Source organism: Dermacentor silvarum, chromosome 9, assembly GCF_013339745.2.
Source record: "Dermacentor silvarum isolate Dsil-2018 chromosome 9, BIME_Dsil_1.4, whole genome shotgun sequence".
NCBI classification, from domain to species: domain Eukaryota; kingdom Metazoa; phylum Arthropoda; class Arachnida; order Ixodida; family Ixodidae; genus Dermacentor; species Dermacentor silvarum.
The window spans coordinates 148,611,039-148,633,504 of NC_051162.1; the positions used below are offsets into that span (position 1 = coordinate 148,611,039).

At 54.4% G+C, this 22,466-nt stretch overlaps 1 protein-coding gene across 1 annotated transcript in view; it reads left to right on the forward strand.

Annotated features, from left to right (window-relative positions):
• LOC119464524 (delta-like protein 1) overlaps positions 1–22,466 on the forward strand; it is a 54,737-nt gene that overhangs the window by 17,644 nt on the left and 14,627 nt on the right. Inside the window, exons 2-5 of the mRNA XM_037725539.2 lie at positions 3,053–3,607; positions 12,375–12,680; positions 13,409–13,460; positions 21,776–22,051. Of these exons, the coding sequence (XP_037581467.1) occupies positions 3,125–3,607; positions 12,375–12,680; positions 13,409–13,460; positions 21,776–22,051 (1,117 nt within the window). The 5' untranslated portion in view covers positions 3,053–3,124. The remainder of the gene's footprint in view (positions 1–3,052; positions 3,608–12,374; positions 12,681–13,408; positions 13,461–21,775; positions 22,052–22,466) is intronic.

Genomic DNA, 22,466 nt, shown 5'->3' on the forward strand with positions numbered 1-22,466 from the left:
GTTTTCTTTAGTATTTTTGCGTCGCGCCGATTTTTACTGATTTTTCCACCTCGTCATTCCAAACGCGCTTTTCCCCCATTAGCGACTCAGGCGTGATAGCGATTCTGGGCCGTATTAAGTGGCTCGGAAGGAGTGAAGGGAATTTTTCACTCCGGTAAACTTGTTTATGAGGCTTCCATTCTCTAACGCCGTCTGCCGCTTCGCAATTAGTCGGCGTCGTCTGCTTCTGCTGGCCGTCGTCTTCTGCTTCTTGGATGCTGGCCCTCTTCTGTTTTTCCTCCTGACCCCGCACGCGCCAGGACGTGCGTCGTCTGCTAGTTTCCTCTTTGGCGCGTCTCTGTCGCCTGTTCGCGGCCGGCCGGACAACACGGCTTCCATTGTCTTCTGGCTCGGCTATGACGACCGAGGTGCCGGGACGGGGCGGCTCGTACGCTCCTGCTTGCGTCAAAGCCCGGTCCACGCGGTGTCGTCTGCTATACTTATGTTTTCGGTCTTCTGCTCTCGGCGAATTTGCATTGAATGGACGGCGAGCGCGGCTTTCCGCTCGCGTTTTTGGGAAGTGTGGTAAACACGACTGCTCCTCACTCGGTGTGTATCAGTGGTGTTCGAGAGAAAAAAAAAAAGGGGGGGGGGGGCGAGGTAACGTTGAGCATAACGTGGCTAATTTAAGGCCTCGTTCGTTCTAGCGTACTCGCTTCTAATACGTCGGGCAAGTGACGTCAGTGGGTGGTTTGAGAAGAATGCACGGTGTTCCGCTAAGTGGCGTCCAGTAGCTTTTCCTCGCCTTTTGGTTTTTCTCTTGCGCGTTTCTTCTGTTGTTTTCGGGTGTTATCTTAGCAGAATCTCGAATTGGATACGGCTTTTTAAGTGCTAGAAAAAAGCAGTGTGCATTCAAACCTGCGAAAAGCACTATGGAATTTGAATCTTAAGGAGCGGCCGCATTACGAGAAATTGCAGTTTGGTGGCAGGTATGCTTTCCTTCTGCTTCCAATTTTCTTCCCCTGTTGCGGTAGTTTAAAACTGCACAGAATTCCCACTGCTTATGCCGTGTTTCGCTAATTTGCGGCCTATTTCCACAAGCAAACCCGCGTTTGCGTAAATAATTCCCCAGCGAGTGTTAACAATCCGCGTTTCGTATGTCGTGTTTTCACGACCTCGGTGTTCCGTGCAGGTATGTCCACGCCATTACTATATGAAATGCCACTGAGATTGTACGAGAAAGTGACGTCAGGTCCCTCGTTTTGACGACAGCGTTGTTGCGTTGCTGCTTTAACAGAACGAAGCAAATCTGATGGAATAAAAGTGGAGAGATTGCTACACCACCCACGGATAGATCAGAATTTTTTTTTCAAGAAGTTCGAATGTGAATCGATGTATTTACGTGCTCAACGTTGTGAGATCGGAGAGTGGTCCTCGCTTCCTTTTTGATTCGTCTTTTCCGTCGCTTTATACTTTCGTGTCATCTCCGTACGCCGGTAGTCTTTCGTGAAACTCGCGATCGGCAAGCCTCGGGCCAGGAACCGAGGGTTTCGTCCAACATCATTGTCAGGGCGAAGTCACCCTTAGTCGAAACCTCGGCTCCGTGCCGAAAGCTCGCCGTGTTCGCAAGCACTGTTGATAGCTTCGAATCTCCACCTTCTGTCTTAAACATGTTTAATACATGGCGGCCGCAATCTCACCAAGCTTGTCAAATAAACGCACACAATTGGAAGCCTCGAAATGCTTCTTACAGCGCCCCGGGGTAAAGTCGTTCCTCAATTCCACACAACCTGACGATACGCGTAGCCCACCGTGTGATCACCGCGGCGTCTGAGCGCCGACTGGGCGCACGCCGGGCCTCTTCCTCTCCGTCTCTCTCTTTCCTCCTCTTCACAACAATCGGGGGGGGGGGAGAAAGGGGAGAAGAAAAACGAGGGAACTCGTGACGTCACCCTCTTCCTTTCCACCGGGCTCCCGGTCAGCGCGCGCCATCTGCCGCGTGGCGAGGGCGAAGACGCGCTGGGCTCCTCGGCTTCTCGCCCGCATCTGCGGCTGCTGCTGCTGAGCGGGGGTCTCGCTCACTCTCTCGCTCGCTTCCCCTTCTCTTCGTCGTCTTCTCCACCGGCGCCTTTGGAGCGAAGCCGAGGGGGAGGAAGCAGCCGCTCACGGCTTCGTCGTCTTCTTCTCTCTTCCTCCCGCAGCGCCGAGGGAAAGGGCGTCGCATAAGAGCGGCTCGCCGGCGATTTTGCGCCCCATACGCGCACCGGATTTTGGCGGAGGGCGATACGTGGTCGCCGCCGGTTGCAGCAGCACGCGTTTTTTTTTGCTCCCTCTCGGAGCCGGCCGCTACTAGATCGGGGGCTGCTTTTTGTACCAAAAGAAGCAGCGCGTCGAAGCCTCCTGCACCGCTTCTGTGTACTCCTCCTACTGTGTTCTGTGTGCCGTCGTCTGCTTCTCTGCCCGTGTGCGTAGTCTGCGTGATCGTCTGGTCCGAGAGCGCGCGTCGTCTGCTACTACTGGGCAACGACGATGCAGCGTGTTGTAGTATTGTGCCGCCGGCGTTGTTCGCGGAGGACCTCTACGGACGGCGGTCACCGGTAACCCTCCCTCCTCGTGCCTACTACGTCGCCGCCCTACCCTGTGGATTATCGTTCGCGACACGGAGTTTTGATTATTTCCATCGTTGCTTCGGTGCTGTCGTCGTCTGCTACTACTCGTCGCGGCGTTTCCCCTGTCGTCTGGCTCCCGACTCACATGCTGCTCGGATTTGGTGCTGCCGTGGATGTGATTTTGTGACCGTGGATTATCCGTTTACGTTTTTCTTTTTCTCGCGTGTACGAGAGCGCGCGCCGCGATGAGGTTATTACTATCCCTCGCGGCTAGTCGAAGCGTCGCGACTTCGCGTCGCAGCGTCTTCTCCGAGAGCCGGCACTGACGTGCACACGCTCGGGGCCACAGAGAGAATTAGAAATTTTGCCTTTTTTTTTACAATATCGCGCGGAAGAAGACACTGCGAACATTCGAGTAACGGGTCTGCTCTGTTTGTTTTATTCTCTCCCCCTGTACGAAAAAGACCCGAAGTGGATCCACGAGTCAGTGGACCCTTGGCTTCTTCAGCTCGACCTGTCGCTCAGCAGTCGCAACCATGGTAGCGAGCAGATCGGAACGACGGAGATCCTCCTCCGCGCACTGGGACGAGCCGGAGACGTCGGACGTGGACGACAGCGCGGTTAGCTGTTCTTCGGCCACGGACTTGCCCGGCGCGTCGCCCATGACGGCCTACTACTACCTCGCGTCTTCGCGGTCGTCGTCCTCTTCGTCGTCGGGGCTGCCGTTGTCGAGGAAGCAGCAGCAGCAACGGTTCTGGTCCAGGCGGGAGTCTTCTAGCGACTCGGAGACGACGACGCCTTCGAGCGACCTCGGGTGGCAAAGACTGCGAAGGCCTCACCGATCCCTCCGCCGGCAAGTGTTCCCCGAAACTACGACGACAACGACGGGGTCCCAGACGCGGTCTTGGACGCGGCCGACCACGCCTTGCTCCCGGTCGTCGACGAGAAGGCCGAAGTTCGGCCCGAGCTCGTCCCTCCTACTTCTGGTTTTACTCTTCGTTCTGCAACAACCGCTTCTGGTGAGTTTCTTTTTTTGTTTTGTTTTACTGTTTTACCCACATTGTTATTATTCGTTTTGTCGTGTCATAAGTGCAGTGCACGATCATCGTGGCGAACTGGTCGTCGTTTGATTATTTTCATACCGACCGGGCCGAAACAAGCAGCCCGCGGGTATGTCAACAACGGTGACGCAAAGTTTACTTCGGAGAGACGTTGGTCTGAGTCGATTGGTTATTGGAAATCGCTGCTTTCTCTGTCGTATCGCTCCCCTGTCTACGTTTCTGTAATGCCGACGGGAAAAAAAAAAACGATTTGCCGTGACAACAAAACAGCGACCGGTTTTTCCTCATACACACCGTTCAAACTGTCGAATTATAGCCCTCGGTGCAACAAGCGAAAGTTTGCCACCACCCCGATGCCTGTGCGAACTGTCGTTAAACTCGGGTGTCTGTTTTGTGTGCCAGCTCTATATAGCTAAGACGAGATACATGAGTTAAAGATACGATATTGATACACATGAGGGAGGATCCATAGGGGAGAGAAGGGCCTTCGAAACGTCGCGTCGACTCCATCTCGATGCGACACATCGTCGCTATATAGTTATCGGAGCCGCGCACGGGCGACCTCCCCCGAAGTTGTTTCAGTTGCGTGTTATATATTGCGAACGAGCCTGGCGAGTTGAGAAAGTTGCGCCGCTCCGTGGTCTTTGCGTGCGTGTGAAATGTAAAACCCCGCGGCCGGGAAGAAATCCGGCATCGCATGCGGCAAACCGAGACGACACGACGCGGTCTTTGAACCTCGGCTCGCTGCTTGCCGCTGGGGTTCACGCCCCGCAGCAAGTCCGCCGCCCCTCGGAGCTCGACGGGCGGCTTTCCTTGCGCGAGAATCGAATTGGCAGTCGGATAGGTCTGCCGTACGAGAGAGAGAGAGAGCCTTGATCGAAATTTGGCACCCGCTTCGTTTAGGAAGCAGCCCGGTTCGCTTTGGCCCTGTTGACTCGTCGGCGAGTATGTTCAGAGAAGGCGGGTTCGTGTTCGTTGTAGAGGCTAGCGCTCGCGTTTCGAATGCGCCTCCATGAAAAAGCCGAGGCTCCCCCGCCTTTGATCTTTACTTTTTCTCGCGTCTAGTTTCCTACCAGTATTTTCGTGTTTCTTGACCGCGGGATATCAGCGTCCCAAGGGAAGGCGGCATGGAGGTCGAGTCTGTGCGTGGTTAGTGTAACAGCCATCAAAGATCTGAAAGTCTGTTGAGAGAGAGACAGTTTAACCTTATGGCCCGAGCCGTTTTCGCTGGTAATTATTCGTCCTGCTTAGGGATCGAGGCAAGCTTTCGAATCGCCGTGCCTTTCGAGCAAGTGCGGAATTGACTGTCCGCATTCCCCGTTGCTGAACGTCTGGTATGGGTTCGCTTTCTCGGAAGATTCTGCCTTGTTGACAGTTGAGTCGGTGGTATTCTACGCCCTTCCCACTCGAGCGCATCTGCCGATCAGTGTCTGGCCGCTCTCCCTTCGTGGATAAGCAGTTCGCCCAGAAACATTACACACAGGAAATTGGCGGTCTCCGACGACGTCGTCAGTGTTTTCAAAGTCCGCGGTCGCTTTGGAATCCCGTGTATTTTTTCGTTGAGTGGTTTCTCGTTTTGGTTTTTCTGTGCGCGTCTTCTTTGTCAATTTTGTCAGTGTCTTGGAGCGCCGTATTCAAAATTCGCTTGCTTGCGCCGTGAAACGCCGGTTTCACCTGTCGCAAAAAAAAAAAAAAATGCTAACTAACTTGCGCGTGAAACGCAGAGTCGACTAAGGTGTAGCCACGGGTTCGGCTCAGCGGTACCTTGACGGTACCGTATAGCGGCGAACTGCGTACGCCCTCGACCTCCCAATACTCGGCGGCCGCGCTGAGCTGCTTTCAAATTACGAGTGCAGCGGCTGCCTCCACCCGTGAACGGGCACGTCCCCCACCCCTTATACACACGCCGCTAAGAAGAAGCCCGCCGTCTCCTCTTCTCGGAGACAGATGCACGAACCCCGGGGAGGAACGGCTTTCGCGTTCGGGAGCTGAGACTCTATTTTTGAAAAAAGGGCCCCGGGCTCTACCGCAGTCGACCCGGCGTCGGCGTCCCGCCGCCGCCTTGCTCGTCGCTGCTTTCTCTCTCTCCACCCTTCGCTCTTTTCCTCGTGAAAAAAATAAAGGAGCAGAAAAAGAAAAGTAAAATAGGGGTTGGAAATACGCCGCCGCTCTGCCGAGGAGGCAGTTCCACAGACGCGGGGCGTCCTGTGGGTGCCTCGGAAGGGGGGACTGTCGGTGCGACTTGGGCCGGCCTTCTGCGCGGTTGTCGTTTAGACGAAACCGAAACAACAACAAAAATCGCCGACAGAATCGGCACGGGCGATGCTTCGCGTTAGAGGGACAGCTTCGAGCGCCGTAACTGCCGGCGTAAACTCGAGAAACGCGAACGATTCCGAAACTACTACTACAGTGCGTTGCTCCGTTTTCCAGGTTCACCTGCATTTGTAATAGCGGCTGCAGTCGGACAACAAAACGTGCACTTAAGATTGCCCCATTCTTAAAAAAACTGGCTGCCTACCACTGCTGCTACTACTTCTACTAACTACTACTACTTCTACTAACTGCCACTAACGAGAAGGAAGCATGCATTGCTTGTAATGCGCCATGAAGTTGTGCTCGTGGGGCTGTCTTCTTTGCAATCTATGTATACTACGTGCCTTGCTCGCAATACTAAGTCAACCGAAGCCACAGCCAAATGTGGGCGCACCGTTGTTTCCCAATGCATGGCCTCGGTGCGGACTTCTCTACCTAATAGAACACCTACACGCTTACAAAGTACTCTGGCTGTAAAACTTTGTCTCTATTGATTCGTTTCTTTAATTGTCTTTTCATTTATGTTCCTAGGTAGATATGCCTTGCAGTGTTTGTACAAAACCTCGTCGCGGAGGCTCGGATTTCTCTCCAAACACTTTTTTTTTTTTAATTCATAAAAGCACCGTGTAACTTTAAGGATTTGCGTCAACTTTTGCGTGGGCGTTATTTGCGAGTAAGCGCACTTGCGTGGTTTCCCTTTGTTCTGACTTATTTATATATACATTTTTTTTTTCGTTGTAGACGTAACGCTATAACGAAGCACGAGAAAGCGTAGCGTCGTTACCCCGATCGTATACAGACGTGCTGCAACCTATAGCCGCCGCGCTGCGTATTGCCTTCTCGTTCGGGGTCGACCGTAGGCGTTTCACCACCGTCTGTGTGCGGAGGCTTCGGAAACGGAAGAAAGAAATAACGATAAAAGTCAACGGACGTATTAAAATTCTACGGTGCGGCAGTGCTTGTATGCTAACTGAAAGTTTAACAGTCTTCGCCCCCGCCTCATGCTTTACCAATGTATTTTCTAGTTCGATTCTCGAGTCGTTCGTTACGTCGTTCTATGTGGTGTAGTAGGTTCTTTTTCTTTTTTTTTTTCTTAAGTCGCTCTTACGAACCCCGCGACGCAGATAGGGTAGTGCGTGGTCGTGCCGCTTCGCCGCAGCACCTTCGGTGGGCGTTCGTTCGGTCGCCGTCGAAGGGGGGAGAGAGGTGGAAGAGTATATAGATCTTGCGGTGCCGATTGGAGAACATCTGTTCGACCCTGCGCGTGGCGTGTTGCTTTCTACACTGTTTTCTTCTTTTTCTTTTACACTGTTTTCTTTATTCTTTCTTTATTCATTGAAAAGAATTTGAGGCTCTGGCAGCACCTTGGAATGGCGTTGGAAGAAGGCGTTCGAGCACGATCAAGGTTCCTTCTTCACTGGGACTAACCGAACGGCGAGTCCGCGCTGGTGTCTCTTTTGTTTTTGCATCTCTTTGTGCGGCACTTCCGGTGTCGTAAACTTAATCCCGGGCACACTTTTAGACTACACATGTTGCGGTAGGAGTGGTCGAAGTCTCGCGCGTTCTGGTTCATTTTTGTTCGCCTGCGCTATTCCTGACTCTCCTTCGGCATTCACGAAATGGGTGCCGGAGTAGTTACTTTGTTCGCCGAGGAGCTCTTTTGTTTTCTTTTTTCCCCGTCACTTCTTTCCGCCGTTAGTAGCAATGGAACTTTTTTCGTCACCTTGCAGAGGCACGGTACTTCAAATTCCTCTTCTGCGAGGAGTGAATTCCGACCGCGCAAGCAGTGCATCGTCTCTTCTTCAGTGCATCGTCTGCTCTTTCAGCGATGTCGTCTGCTCGCATTTGAAATTTCAAACTCGTCTGCTCGGCGTTCGGTCGCCGCAGAAGGCGCGGCAGGTGTCGCGGCGGCATCTGCTCCCTTGAGCGCGCGGTACGTCTGCTCGAACGACCTCGCTCGCGGGCAGCACATGCGCCAGGTGTTCCGGTGGGGGTGCCCCTGGCCACCGCTTTTTACTTCTTTCCGTTCTCGTCTCTTTCTCGTTTTACTTCATCTCTTTATCTGACTTTCTCGCTTGCTTGTTATGAGCTTTTTGCCTCGAGCCCTTGCAAGACGCCGGCCGAGAAATAAGATTCAGTTCATTCGCACAGTGGGGATCGTTTTGGGCAGTGCAAGGTTTCTTTCCTCCAGTTGCATTTATTTTGTCTTTGTTGCTGTTTAACTGGCGTTATCGCCACCAGTGACGCAGGTGACGTTCGCGACTTCCTCGTTCTAATCTCGCGGCGCGAAGAAAATTCAGTGCCAGACGACGAAACGAGGGGCTTTGCGGGGAAACAGACGACACGCAATTGCTCCGCGCTTACTGCGCCTTCTGTTTGGCACTGTCGTCTGCACTCGAGGCGCGCTTAGCAGACGCTCGTTTAATTTCGAGCAGACGGCATTTTTCTTCTGTCGTTCGTCTGTTGCTCGTCTGCTTTCACTCGGAACCTGAAATTTCCGGACAGGAAGGAACGCGAGCAAACAAAAGGCTTTTTTTTTTTTTTTTTAATGGAGTGAGCTTTGCCCGGCATTTCATCCCCATGTGCGCTAAGATCTTTGCGAACAAAGCGGCTGTTGATCCTCTATAGATACGCCCCATTTGCGCCGATTGCTACACTTTGTATCAATATCTTCTCCGCAAACGCAGCGGCGAGTTCCTTGTGAGATCAACGAACCCGTAGTTCGATGTTTCCATAATCTCACCCCCGCCCGCCCGCCTGCGCGCGCCACCTATGGGAGCAGGTCCGCCCTGCTTATTTTCTGTATACCTTATGCGTGGACGTCGATGATGGAGTCTCGAAAGGGAAACGGGGAGGGGGTTCCCGGTAATATAGTTGCGGTTCGAACACCGCGTCCGTCATCATAGTGCGTTGAAAGGACGGGCTCGCACGCTTCTCGCTTTTGTCTTGTTTCTCTTTTCGATCCTGAAACGTCGCCGGCCCGCCACTCTGCGCGTGTGTGTTTATGTTTATGCCTTCTTGAGCGGCGGTGATCGCTACAACCCTCCCTCCCGGTCTAACGCGTTTCTTGTCCAGACGACGAAGTAACCGTAAGCTCTGAGAGGCCGGTGTTCGTGGAACGGCAGACGGTTTTGTCGATCGACACCGTTCGCTCGTCGTACTCCCTTCTCCCATTTGCAGTTTCTGTTTTCTTTTTCCTGCCTTCTTCTTCTCTCTCTCTTTTTTTTTTTTTCCTACGCCCGTCTGGTCCGTTACTTGCGCCTTTCCGAAGCTTTCGCTTTGGCGTATACCTGTTTGGCTGAAAACAACAGAAGAATTTGGAGAGGTCATTTTTTTATATTACTAATTCTTGTTTTGATTCTTGCTATAACGGCGAATCTTGAGCAGCGATGGTATAAGAAGCCACCAAAATATAGTAGAACATTTTTGGGGTAAATCCGCACAAACCTTTGCGCAGTGTTGCCTATAACGCTTTTTTTTCTTCTAAATTTAGAGGATCGTTGACGCGGCAAACTGAATGATCAATAGTTTAAATTTCGTCCCACAGTGAGCACAGTGGCCGTGATATGTACAAAGCAGGAATAAAAATAACGGCTTGACCTTATGCGGACCTTCATTGGACCTTATGCAGTTTCTTACAGTCCTTGCTTAAAAAGAAGTAGGGAACCTACACCAATTGTTCTAAAGGGTTTTCGACGCAAGCAGTTCGTTGAACCCGGAGCCACATGGCGTTCTAACACCACCGCCTCCTTCGCGGCTTTCCTTAAATTGGCGCTCCACGTACGTGCCGTTTCTGTTAGGCTTAACCGGACCAGCGCGATAGGGGAAAAACAGTTCGCGAAAAGGCGCGAAGGACGACGGACCGCTCTTGTTGAAAGGCGTTGGAAATGGCGCCGCGAGCAGCTGCTGGACTTTCGAACGCGTTTACGCTGTGGCCCCTCTTGTTTGGCTTTGCCGCTGGAAAGCAATGTTTGTGCGTTTCCGTGTCTGCGAGTCCGTCTTACTTCGCAAAGCGGCCGCACGTGGCGAATGATGCCCACCGGCTTGTCGAGGCGTCGGCGCATGCGTAAACAACATCGCAGATCGACGCGCGCTTTGCTTCTAAAGCGTTCTTCGCACTCGGTCCATTTGTTTACGTTGACGGCGCAGCCGTCTGTCTTTCTGTACAGTTCTCGCGTACAGTGGGTGTCTCTATCACTTCCCTCTGTGTTTTTCATTTTACTTTTTTTTTTTTTTCTTCGCAAGTGCTTGTCTGTATCGAGCGCCATTTCTGCTCCCTCTATACGCCGTTTTCATCCCCGTTGTTGTGTTGGCAGTGTCTGTATTTTCTACACGATTGTTTCGTTACAAATCGCTCCCGAAGTCGGTGTCGCGCTCGCGCAAAGTGCGTCGTCTGCTTCTCCTCTTTCGTTTCGTGCCTTTTGGCGTTTTCTGTTTTGTTTTCTCCGGTCGTTTGTTTCGAACAAAAGTCAGTGTCGTCTGCTTTCTCGAGCGCACGGCCTTCTGCTTGTCGTCTGCTTCGCGCTGTGTGGTCTTCTGCTTCTACTTCTGCAGGCACGCACGCAGCGCCGCCTATCGGCCGTGTGCAAGAAAGCTTGCAAAGCGGTTTGCCGATGCTAACGCGCATTGTTAGCGGCCTTTTCGGGGCCAGCGACGCCCCCCTACGGGAGGCGTGAAGGAACGCGTTTCGCGCGGCCGGCGCTGATGGATGTAGGGCACATGTGTGGCGTGAAACGCGTCGAGTGACCGCGTCCAACTCCTCCGGCGACTTCCGTACTGGTGTCTTTTTCTTCTTTCTTTTCTGTCGTCGTGTTTCGGGACAGTGGCCATTTTTCACTGGATGTTCAGCGCATACGTGACAATTGAGCGCATTGAATAAGGCGCCATCGGAGCCGCTCGCTTTCGTGGTGGTCTCTTGGAGCGGACGGCGAGTATCGGCGTAACCGTTTGTCACTCTCGCGCGAGTGACGTCATCGCGGCCGTTATTCATTCGCGACGTTTCGGGACGTCTGCTACGCTCGTGGGGTAGCAGACGACGCTCTGGCACAGTTGGTTAAAAAACCAGTTACAGTTCTCAGTGCTGGTGACGTTTCTGAGCGCGCTCCCCTTTGCGTTCCTTAATTGGTGGTTACCCGGATGTAGTCAGCGACTCCCTTCCTTGTTGTGCCTTTGCCAACGCTAACATAATGACAGCCCCGATGAGCTTCTGTATACTTTCGGCGCCGTTTAAGCCTTTTCGACCATGCATTATGCGACGAGTGTGTAAGCGCGCGGCTCTAACTGATTTGCTCATCGATTACCCGCGGTTATTAACTTTCAGTATCGGCCGTGAGCCAGAGCCCCCGTCGGCCGTTCTCCGCTGTCCTGATGAGTTTCGGCGAGCGCTGGAATGTCCGGAGGGGTGAAAGAAGCGGGCGAGGAATTCTAGTCCGGTTGTCGGCTCGTCGCACGCACGGCACCGAGGGAGTTCCGGCCTTCGCTGGGACCGCGAGCTTTTTTTGTTTCTTTCTCTTTGCTCAATCGCCAGCACCCCCGAGGGAGCTTGTGCTAATTTGACACTTCATTTATCCACCCTGCTGCTGCTGCTGCTGCTTCCTACGCGCTGCCGCTATAATCGATGACCATTTTCCGGACCCGGTAAAACGTGTTTGTTATGTCTTACCGTTTCTTTTTTTTCTACTCCATCGATTCGGAGACATCTCTGGTGCATGGATCGGAAATCCTCTACGCGACATTACTTCGCGGCATTCCCCGTCTATTTTATTGGACGATTATTTGCTCTGCTCGCTAAGAAAACTTTTTTTTTTGTTCATTGCGTTGTGTTGTTCGCATTTTGTTTGGTCGTGCCGTGCGAAGAGTGTGTCGTCCTGCGGCTATGATTGCTCGCACCAAAGTGCCTCCCTTCATCACCTTCCCCGTAATAGTCGTCTGCCCAACTCTCAACCTGTCTTTTACCGTTGCGCATGCAAGCACTCGAGGCTGTTGTGTCGTCTGTTCTCGCGTAGCATTGTATGTTCGGGTCACAGGGAAGTCGTCTGGTCGGAATCCTTTTTGTGAACGTCTGTTCTTGCATGCTGCTTCATCTGCTCATAAAGCACAGCGTCGTTGCCTTAGCGCTTCGTCGTCTGCTCTTAAAACTTTGTCGTCTGCCCTTAACGCTTCGTCGTCTGCTATTAAAACTTCGTCGTCTGCTATTAAAACTTCGTCGCCTGCTCTTAAAGCTTCGCTGCCGGCCCCTGTCGTCTGCTGTCGCGTATCTTTCGTCTGCTCTCACTAGCCGCAGCGTCATCTGGTGCCAGATATATGCACAGTTTTTTTTTTTCTAGTATACGCTTTGCGGCGAGCACTGGTGAATATTTTTTTACTGTTGGGTGTCTGTCTAACGAGTGTTGTTTGTCCTCGGTGTTTGCAGGTCCTCGGCTCCGGTGTGTTTGAGCTCCGGCTGGGCTCTTTCTCGAACCCGTCGAACCGCGACTCCCAGGGTGCCTGCTGTTCGACGGGCCTGCCTCCCTCCACCGAAGGGACCCCTTGCCCGGGTAGCCCGTGCCGTGTGTCCTTCCGCGTCTGCCTCAAGCACTACCAGAAGACCGTGGACACCGACTCTCCCTGCACGTACGGCGAGCTCAGCACGCCCGTTCTCGTGGAGTCCGCATCGGACGGCGCCATCTTCAACGCGTCCCGGCCGCCCATACAGTTCGCCTTCGAGTTCTCATGGCCCGTGAGTGCAACTCTTTCATTTCTGCCGACTGTGGTTCGTATGACTTCCGAACATCGAGTGTTCGCTGAAGCATTGTCTTTATTCCGTCAATGAACTCTTTCACCGAGAGTTGCCACTTACAGAAAGGGTGTCACCAATTAGCGCAGTCAAAACTCACTTTGCTATTAAAAAACAATGTGACACTTATAGATATATCTACTCTATGTGGACTAGACTTTGACAGCTGCTTTCAGTCTTCTTTATACACAGTCTAGTGAGTATGAACTGAAGCCAGTGCTGCTGAATTTCTGGCGCAGCCTCTGCCACCGTGGAAACCGAAACTATAGTTCGGCGTAAGCACGCTCACGGTCTTTTAGGTACGGCAACTTTTCGTTTAACCTGTGTTCTTCGATACGTATACATTATCGATTGAACCGCCCCGCTGAGCGCGAATATATTAGATCATTTGTTGGCACCCGACAAGCGAATTATAAAGGCTGTGCTAATTAAACGGCAGCGGCAAGTGAATTCAAAGTCAGATAGCGCAAGTGATTATCCGGCGTGTGGAGTTGGACCGATTGACATTGCCAGTACCCAGCGTGACGTATTTGAACGGGCAGCTTTTAATCAATGAGTAGCAACACCATTACCGTTGGAACCTAAGTAACGGTCGTCGATTACCGCTGTAATGGCGCTCATCAATCCGTATATATGTTTGTCTAATCGCTGATTATGTCTCTCCGTTCCAGGGTACTTTCTCGCTCATCATCGAAGCCTGGCACGAGGGACCTGCGCCTGCCGGTGAGTCAATCAATGATATCGGCGTATCGATTAGTTCGTTTGGCTCGGTTCCCGCATTCATGCTCACGCCAGCGAAAGTACGCGGACCAAAAGCAGCGTCGGTTCCCCAATTAACGCACACTACGCCCGCTCGCCACTCTCTCGTCATCTTCCGTCATCGTTATCGCTCCCTGGACGTTGGTTAACGGCTCGTTAGGGCCCTCGAAATGTGTCGTAATTGCCAGGTACCGGTGTTCGCTAATCAACACTTTTATTGACGCGTCGCTTAGTTTCGAAACCGCCAGGAGGGGACAGCTAGGCGAGGGAGGGGTCGACGGGTACAAAGTATCAAATATATATATATATATGAATCCGGGTCAGCATGTCCTCTGCGGTGCTTGTGTGTGTTCGTCATTACGGCACATCGTGCCGTCCGCGCGGGTCCTTCTTTTTTTCCGCGTACCCAACTACGCAAATACGGGAGGTGTGGCGTTGGCTTTTAACCACATAATTGCGCCACCCTTTCTGCCGACCTCGCCTCATTAAGCTGAGCGCGTCGCGCGCCCTGTGCATTGCCCGCAGGCTGCTTCTATCGCGTGGAGCCTCTTTAAACGGCCGAGCTAACCAAACTTGAGCCGAGACTTAACTGTCTTAGCACGCAAGCCAGACGAGGAAAAAAGGCTGTGGGATAGCGGGCACAGGGGACCTCCATTTCTTTGTTTCCTCGCCAGCTCTGCGACACCGCTTGGCGGCCTGTTGTTCCTCCTTTCTTTCTTTCTTTCTTTTTTTGTTTGTTTGTTTACATTTTTATTTCCGGGCCTCCTCCAGTGTAAACAGGCGTCGACGAGGCCAGCTTCGCTGTAGGATCTCGCGCTGTAGACTTTTGTAGGCGTAACCAGTCGTGACTATAGAGGCAAGCGTCGCTTTGAAATCGTCCTTTTAAAGCATGGCTGCGTCGACGGAAGAAACTCGGAAGCTTGTTGGATGAATGCTAGAAGCACGGCAGCTTGCGTTGTTGTAATCTGGTAGACGTTAGAGAGAAACATAAATCAGATGGGGAAAGGCAGGGAGGGCTAATTGGAAGAAAAGCTTATGGGTTTGCCGTTGTTAGGATGCCTGGAGCATGGCTACTTCTTCGGCTGTTGGAATCTGTCAGAAGCGCATTGCATACGATTTCTCTCTCTCTCTCTCTTTTTTCCTATTTTGTGGGTTAAAGCAGAAAGTTGGTTACATGCGCCCGAAGCAGATGGCTACTACAATGGGTGACTAATCTGCGGGCTTTCGGTCAAAGTTGAATACCACTTGAATACTAATGAGCTTGTGACATGTATGAGTGGACTGCGCGGTACGACGGGCGTGCGGCTGTGTTTGCCGTACAACCAACTGTTAATCGTTCGTCTGGGACGTAGCGCGCCGGCGACGTTTCGGCAAAGGAGAGCAGTCGCATGCAGTACGCGATCGGGCCTTTTCGTTTTCATCCTTCGCGTATCCGCGCGTTATGGATGGAGGAGGGGGGCGGGGGTGATTTGAGGTCAGCAGTCGCGAACTTCACGGTTAACAAGCTGGGCGAAAATGAAGCGAAGGCGAGTCGAGCGGCCAGCGCGGATCGCGCCTGCGTGGCTAGCGCCGCTGCTTGTTTCTTGTCCTCCGAAAAGAGGGGGGGGGGGGGGGGGGGATTGCAGCGACGGTGGCATCATCCGCGGTGAAGAGACGAAGAGGAAAGGGTGTTGGGAAAGAGCGTTTGATGGGAGAGAGACGCACTGGCTTCGTTCGGGGCGAGGAGGAGGTGATCGGAGGAAGAGAGGAGGAGCGAGGGAAGGTCGAGGCGGGCAGCGCGAACAAGGCGAGAGACTGGAAGAGTGAAGGAAGGAAGAGAAAGAAAAAGAAAGAAAAAAACGCGCAGGGTCGGTGGGGGGCTCCTTGTGCGCGCCGGGGGAAAATGGACCGTGAGAATCTTTCGGCGAGCGGCGCGCGGGTCTTTGGAGGCGAGCGGGGCAGGTTGGCATAGGTGGGCAGCTCGGCTCGGCTGCCTGGCTACAGGGAGCCGACGCGGTGGCGTTTGTTGTTGTCGTGCCGTGTAGGCAGGTAGCGAGGGAGAGGGCGATGGAAGGACGTGCTTTGCTCCGACGAGAGGAAGAAGAAGAGCTTCTGCTGCTGCTGCTTCTTCTTCGACTAGTTGAGAAGAGAGAGCCCCCCGCTGATTTGGTTTTCTGCTGAGCTGATCTTCGCCTCCCTCCCGCGCCTCCTTCTTCTGCCGGTTTTGTCGGTTTGCTGAGCTGTGAAGAGAGATACCGAGACCCACCTCAAACTCTCCTGCGTTGTCTTCTCCCCCCCACCTTTCCCCCCTATTGCGCTCCGACTGTTTATTGTATCTGACCGTCTGCTCGCGTCTGTCGTCTGCTTCCTTCTGGGAAACTCCGTCACCTGTTAAAAGGAGGGCGCGGTGTGCGGGTAGCGGCTACGGCTAAACTGCCCCAATGAGGAACTTTTAAGGGCACCGCGCGTGTTCTGTCGTTGCGAGTCGGACGGCCCATGTTCCGTAAGCCCCGTGTTGTCACCGCGAACGCTGTTGATACTGCGGTGCGCAGATCTGAGCGGACGACGGTTGCCAGACGGACGGTCGGAGAGCGGACGACGGGGACTACTTCTGCTCCTTTCGTGGTCGGGCTTCCGAGATACGTGCTCTCTCGTTGCGGCAGCGGACGGAAGCAAATAAGAGGGAAACAATGAAGGATGGTGTACTGCGGCGGAGCGTCCTTTCGCGTACCGTCGGAGAGCAGAGCGTGCAGTGGGAGCGAGCGAGCACGGCGGCGCTTAATTGGCTGGTTACCGCGACCGCCGCCGATCGGGAGCGCGCCCCCGGCGCTCAAGAGCTTTCGAGTCACGTCACCCCCGTGCGCGAGAGGAGGATGTTTCGGACTGGCCTTTTGGGCAGCGGCGACTACTAACCCGCGTGCAGCGGAGGCATTTAACTTTGCTCTCCCAACTCGCGGGCCTGTGTTCGTTGTGTTTCTTTTCGTCCGCGGCCGGCCCGCCACCTCTTCTCGCTCGGCGGCGAGGCGGAGTCCGCGTCGAAGGAGCGAAGCGCGGCCACTGGGATCGGCGGCGTTTTCTTGTTAATCTTCGTAACGGGGCAAGCCGGTTTGCTCGTTGCCCGCGCAGTGCACTGGCGAGATGCGCGCGAGAGAGCGTTTCGCGGCGAGCTAGCTGCGCGGCGCAAAGAAGAGCAAAAAGGCGTGCGGGACAAATACGCGAGCCGCGTGGGAAAATGATGCCTGGGCCTCGCTCCGGCTTCTTGGCTGGGTGCCTTCCCCGCGCCGCCGGCTTGATTGGCCGATGCGGAACAGGCCGGCGGCGATCCGCGGCCGCAGCCTGTCGTCGTCTGGACGTCGTCTGCTGCTGGCAGGTCGTCGTCGTGTACGTCTGCGTGCGCTCGTCTTCTGTTCTGGCCTTTCTTGTTCTCGGTTTGTGTCCGTCTGCAACTTGGCGATCCCGTGGACGTTCTCTCGGCCTATGTCTCCATGTCGTCGTCTTCCTATAATCATACCACTTCAATTAATCTCCCTTTGAGATTTATTTGCGTCTCCTCCGCGCGCCCTTGGCATTCGTGCCGTTATCTAGGGCGGTGACGATCGTCTGCGCGGATTTCGGTGCCTTGTGCTTCGAACGGTGTGTAGGAGGCCTCTCCGGAAAAGGCGCAGCGTTTCCGTTCCCCTCCCTCCTGCCTGTTCGCGCTGCGTCGAACATTGTTCGAATTCAGCGCCCGCGCGCTTTCTCCGATTCATTTGTGGGCTCACGGAGCCCCAGCGAATCTCTCTCTCTCTCTCTCTCTTGAGCAGAAGCCAATCGAGGTCGACCGTTCATTTGTTCGCACTTTTCCGGCGCGACTCCTTTCGGGGTGTGTACCCGCCGCCGAGCAGACGTTGCAACGCCCAGACGCGCCGCGGAGCGCAGAAAACACAAAAGTTGAAACACAAACCTGCTTCGGATCTCACGCTTCCGGGTCGATAGAGAACAACCGTGACCGAGTTTAGGCGGAAGGCACTCGCGCTGGGCCGGGGGATGCCCCCGCCGACTCGCATCGCGGGAAAAAGACGCCCTCGTTTCATCGATTGCTTCGTCGTAGTCTGCTGCCGGCCTCCTCCCGCGAAAGTTTGTCGCATCGTCTGTCTCGCGCTCGCGGCGCGGTTAGATAACTCGTCGCGAGCTTCGTTTGCCCGACTCTCGGGCAAACGATCCTTTGGCGCGTCGTTTGTGCATGCATACAGCGGACCTCTTTCGATTAAGCGGTCGTTACGTTATCCCACGGTAATTAGAGGCGGAATTCCTGGCTCGATCTTTTCCCGTCGTTCACGATCGCGCGCTCGACGACTGACGCTTATTATGTCACCGGAGCGCCCCGCGCGCTTAATTAGTTTCTCGCGATCGTCGGTGTACTAGTCGGCCGATCGCCGCAACGCGGTAGTGCACAAGAGGTGCATAGCCCCTCGCGTGTTTCGGGTGATCGCCGGTCGCCTTGCTCATTTCCATCCGATAACCATCGTCTGCCAGGGGTTTGCCAGCTTTTAACCACGCCTGCGCGTCGTCTGCTAGCGCGCGCATAAAAAGAAAGCCTCGCGCGAGCGCGCATCGTCGTCTGCATGCCGCGTCGTCTGCTTGGCAGAAGGCGCGCTTCGGCTACACTCACACGCGCGCTTGCTCTCGCTCGCTCGGCAAGTGCAAGCCGCCGGAGCGAGCAAGGAGGGCGGCTTAGCGAGTTGTGGGAAAATCGGGCTCTTTCGAGGCCGATATAATTTCTTCGCGCTGCGCTTGGCTGCCTTGAGGGTCGCGGTCTCACGGACGCAGCCGCCGCCGCCGCCGCTTCTTCTTCATAAACTTCTTTTTCGGGTCCTCCACCTTAACTTGGTCGTCGTCGCTGTCGACGTCGTTCGCGCTCCCTTTCCCTCCCCCCTCCGACGCCTGTTTCGCTTCGTGTGGCTCGCGTTGTTTTCTTTTTTTGTCGTCTGCTCGGGACTTGTCGGTCTTCTGCTCTTCTCTCCCCTTTTTTTTTATTTTCCTTGTTTCCGTTCGTCTTCATTACGCCGCTTTTCGCTTTTATTTAAGCCCTGTTGCGCTCCGCGTAGCCTGCTTGCTTTGTTTTGACCCTCGCTCATTCTTCTCTCTCTCTGTGCGCATGCGCGTGTGTTGTCCCGGGTGCTGATTTGGCGTCTGCGCGTTTGTTCTTGCCTTCCTTTCTCGAGTGGAATGCCTTTGTTTTCCCGCAGAGCGCGAGAATAGGTTCCTGCCTGCCACCGCCACCACCTTGGTGGTTTAAAAGGCAAACTGCGCTCGAGTGTTTCCTGGGAGAATGGTGGCCCGCGCGCGGATGTGTGTTTTTTTTTTTTTTTTGTATTTTTCTTCCCTTCCACCGCCGGGGATATGCGCGCAACTTTCGGGCCCATGTCGCGCTTCGTTTCCTAGCCTCCTCGGCTTATTTTGCTTTTGTCGTCTGTTCTTTCCGTCTGTTTCGTTGTCGTCTGTTGTTTCCAGGACCACGTGCCTGTGTTCATCTGGTTGCGTGTTCTTTTTTTTTTCCTTACTTTATCGTCTGCATGTTTGTTCGTCGTCGTCTTCTGCAAGCTCGTTTGAGTCGCCGTCTGTTAGTTTGTCGCTGCGCGCCTTCTGGCTTCTTTTCTTTCCCGCTTGTTTTAATGCTCGCCGTTATGGTTGACGACGCATATTACTCGACGCTGCTCGCATTGTTTTTCGCCATATTCGAGTGCCTGTTCTTTTCCTTCTTCTTCTTTCGTTCGTTCGCCCCCCGCCTTTTTTTTCTTTCTCATAAACTGCTCTTCTAGAGGTGGGAAACGGGCGCAGCAGCAGGACTCGCGCACTACTGTGCGATTTGCGCGAACGGAGCCGTAGTAAACTGGAAAGGGGCGTGGTGTGTATGGTACGAAGGCTGGGGGGGGGGGGGGGGGGGGGAGGCTGGGTGATGTGACCGCTCTCGGAGGAAAAAATGGAAGAAGCGGAAGCGAGGTTTGGCACGAAAGGGAAAGGGAGGTAGATAGAGCGAGGGAAAAAAAATAACTCGGCGTCAGACCCAGCCCCGTTTCGTGCAGATGCCACTTCCGTCCGAGCGACCATTAGACGAAGAAGCGCGCGCGCATGAACGGGGGTGCGAATGCTCTCTGGTGTCTTCCACTGCGTTTTCTGACCTTGCATGCACGCCTGCTCGGCTTCTTCCGTCGGGGCTGTTTCTCGTTTATTTGTTGCGTCGACGCGCCATTGCTACCGCCATTTTAAGGACTGTTCTTGTCTTATCTCGACTTTTTCCCACTGGCACCCGGGCATGCGGACGATCTTTTTCCCGCGGCCGCCTCGGCGCGCAACTCCCACCGTACAGTGCGTGCGTTGTCTTCCTAAACGATACGGCGCGTCCGCACGCTTCCGCGTACACCGGGTTGCTTTTATTCTCCGATGCGCAACGTTAAATGTATCCACGCGCCCAGAGTGTATACATACACTACTAGCCAGCGCTGCCGGTTTATTGTCGTCTGTTTCCGCTCGCGTTGTCCGCGTCGTCTGTTTTGCATGGTATCGTCTGCTGCTCCGGGCGCTTTTGGTCGCACGCTCTCTTGCGTCGTCTGCTTTCTTTTTTCTTTTCCCCGGTCGTTCGACCCGCGTATAGTGATTTGAGCTTCAGCTTGCCTTCTCGTCTCTTCTCTAATATAGCGTCGATTGAGAATGGTCAGCAGCGTTGGGTGTTTTCCGCCACGCGCGCTCGTGTTAAGTCGTCTGCTCCGGGGTTTATTTCGTCCGGGTTCCTGTCTTCGCGATCGTCTGCTTAGTAGTCTCGCGTCTTCCGCGTGCAAGAACGTCGTCTGCTCAACACCGGTGTGCGCCCAGCGCTGTTTTGTTGTCGTCTGCTTCGTCCACTGTCTTACTAGGAGCATGCGTGCGTTCGCGCTCCTGGAGAGGGGGGCACGCGACACGATCAAGTTCCTTCACCCCTCCCGTCACGAACAAGGGCCCCCGCGGAAGACAACAGCCCTGCTACTGGCCCGCGCCGAGAAGACAAAAGAACTGACCCCCCCTCTCTCTCTCTCTCTCCCCCTCACCTCATCTCGCTGCTTGGCGTCCCATTCAGAAGAGGCCGTACAGCACGGCACGCAGCGCGGCGTGCTCGTGAAGGAGGAACGCGGTTAATTGGAAGGAAACAACTGGAGGGACGACGTCCCCTTTGCCTCCTCAACCGGCCCCCCTTTGATACCGGACTCGCGCTACGGATTGTCTCGCCGTGGCTCGCGTCGCGGCTTGCCTTGTCGTGCGCTTTCGGGGGGAACTGAGCCGGGTAGACCGAGAGCTTTGTCCCTTCGTGCCTGGGTTGGTTGTGTGTGTGTGTGTGTTTACGCTTTGGCTGACGGCGGTGTACACGCAGTTGCCGCCTCTCTTTTTAATTGGCCGTGACAAGCGCTGAATGAGTGTGAGACGGCCCGTGTCTGTGCCTATCGTGTGACGCGTGGCCTTTCCCAGAACGCAGCACCCCGGTTTTCGCTTTCTGTTCGCGTTCGTTTAGTTATTTCTTTTTGGGTCATCTGTTGCAATTGCATTGCCAATGTCGCTCACCCGAGTTCTAATTGGAAGAAAGAAAAACGTAGTGGTAAAAGGGGGTTAGAAGTGTCACCGTGGCCGCTGGCAACAAGGACATCCTGCCAGCGCGCGACGACATCGTCGTGTCATTGGCATTCCGGAGACCTGTTGCACGCGCGACTGAAAGACCCGTCGCAAGATAGAGATTTCCGTTCGAGCGCGTCTTCTGTGGCGTGCGTGCAGAGTTCGAGGCAGTAATTCGGCTGCTCAAGCGCGACGTCTCGCCGCAGTATAACGTGCGTTTAATCCAGTATACCAGATGGGAAACGGCGTATACGGTATGCATAAGTCGATGAAGCCGGCGGCGTTTCGACGTGCTCGAACGTAGCTAAGCCTAAGCGACAGCTGCGGTTACAACTGGCGGAGCAGACGACACGGCACGTCGCAGATGGCGAAAGGCGTGGCACAGCTTTCGTGGTAATTTCGGCACTGTAGCAATTGTGTCTTCTGCAGCTCGTCTGCAACGTGTCGAACAGACGACACTGGTTGTACGGTATACAGTGATTACCTCTAGCTTCGTAGGCGATGTCGTGTGCGATTCGCCTGCAATGTGCGGCAGGTAGCAGACGACGAGTTACTGTTCGTTATACCGGTGATTGCTTTGTAGCCGTGTAGGTAGTTTGTCTTTGTGTGCGTGTACGTGTACCTTCCGCAATCGCGGCTGCTTCACGTGACCACCCGTTCTTTTTTTGTGTGTTCTTCAGGTGGTTCGTCCACGTCCGGCGTCCACCGGACCCTGGTGGCGCAGATGTCGACGCAGAAGTGGCTCGACGTGGGCGACTCGTGGACGCCCGGCACGTTGCAGCGGGAGCGTGCCGCCCTGTCCTTCTCGTACCGGGTCCGTTGCCAGGAGTACTACTACGGCTCCGACTGCGCCAAGCTGTGCCGGCCGCGCGACGACAAATTCGGCCACTACACGTGCAGCGCGTCCGGCGACGTCGTCTGCCTGCCCGGCTGGAAGGGGGACTACTGCAGCAAAGGTCAGTTGAGCACCGTATACACGCGAACTTTATCCTCACCTTTCTCGACGCTGGGACGTGCCAGAATAGGTAACGAACGCTCTGCAAAAAACGCCCTCTTGCGGCGCTTTCTCGCTAGCGGCTGGTGTTAATCGTCTGTCGCTCGTTGTCGTCTGCTATTCCTGCTGGCGAAAACAGGAGGAAGGCAGTCGGAGCAGAAGCAGACGACGTTTACCGTCTGTAACCGCGACAGCTTAGTGCGCGGAGGCCTCTTCGCGGCCTTGGTCCGTTCTCGTCGCGGTCAATTTTAGAACCGCTATATTGTACGGCCAGTCGTCGGCTGGCGATGCCAACGACAAGAGGAGGAGGTGGTGGAGGCGAGCGCGTTAGGCTTGATGTTGTGGAGTCCGCCGAGCGTGAAGCCCCTCGATGAATG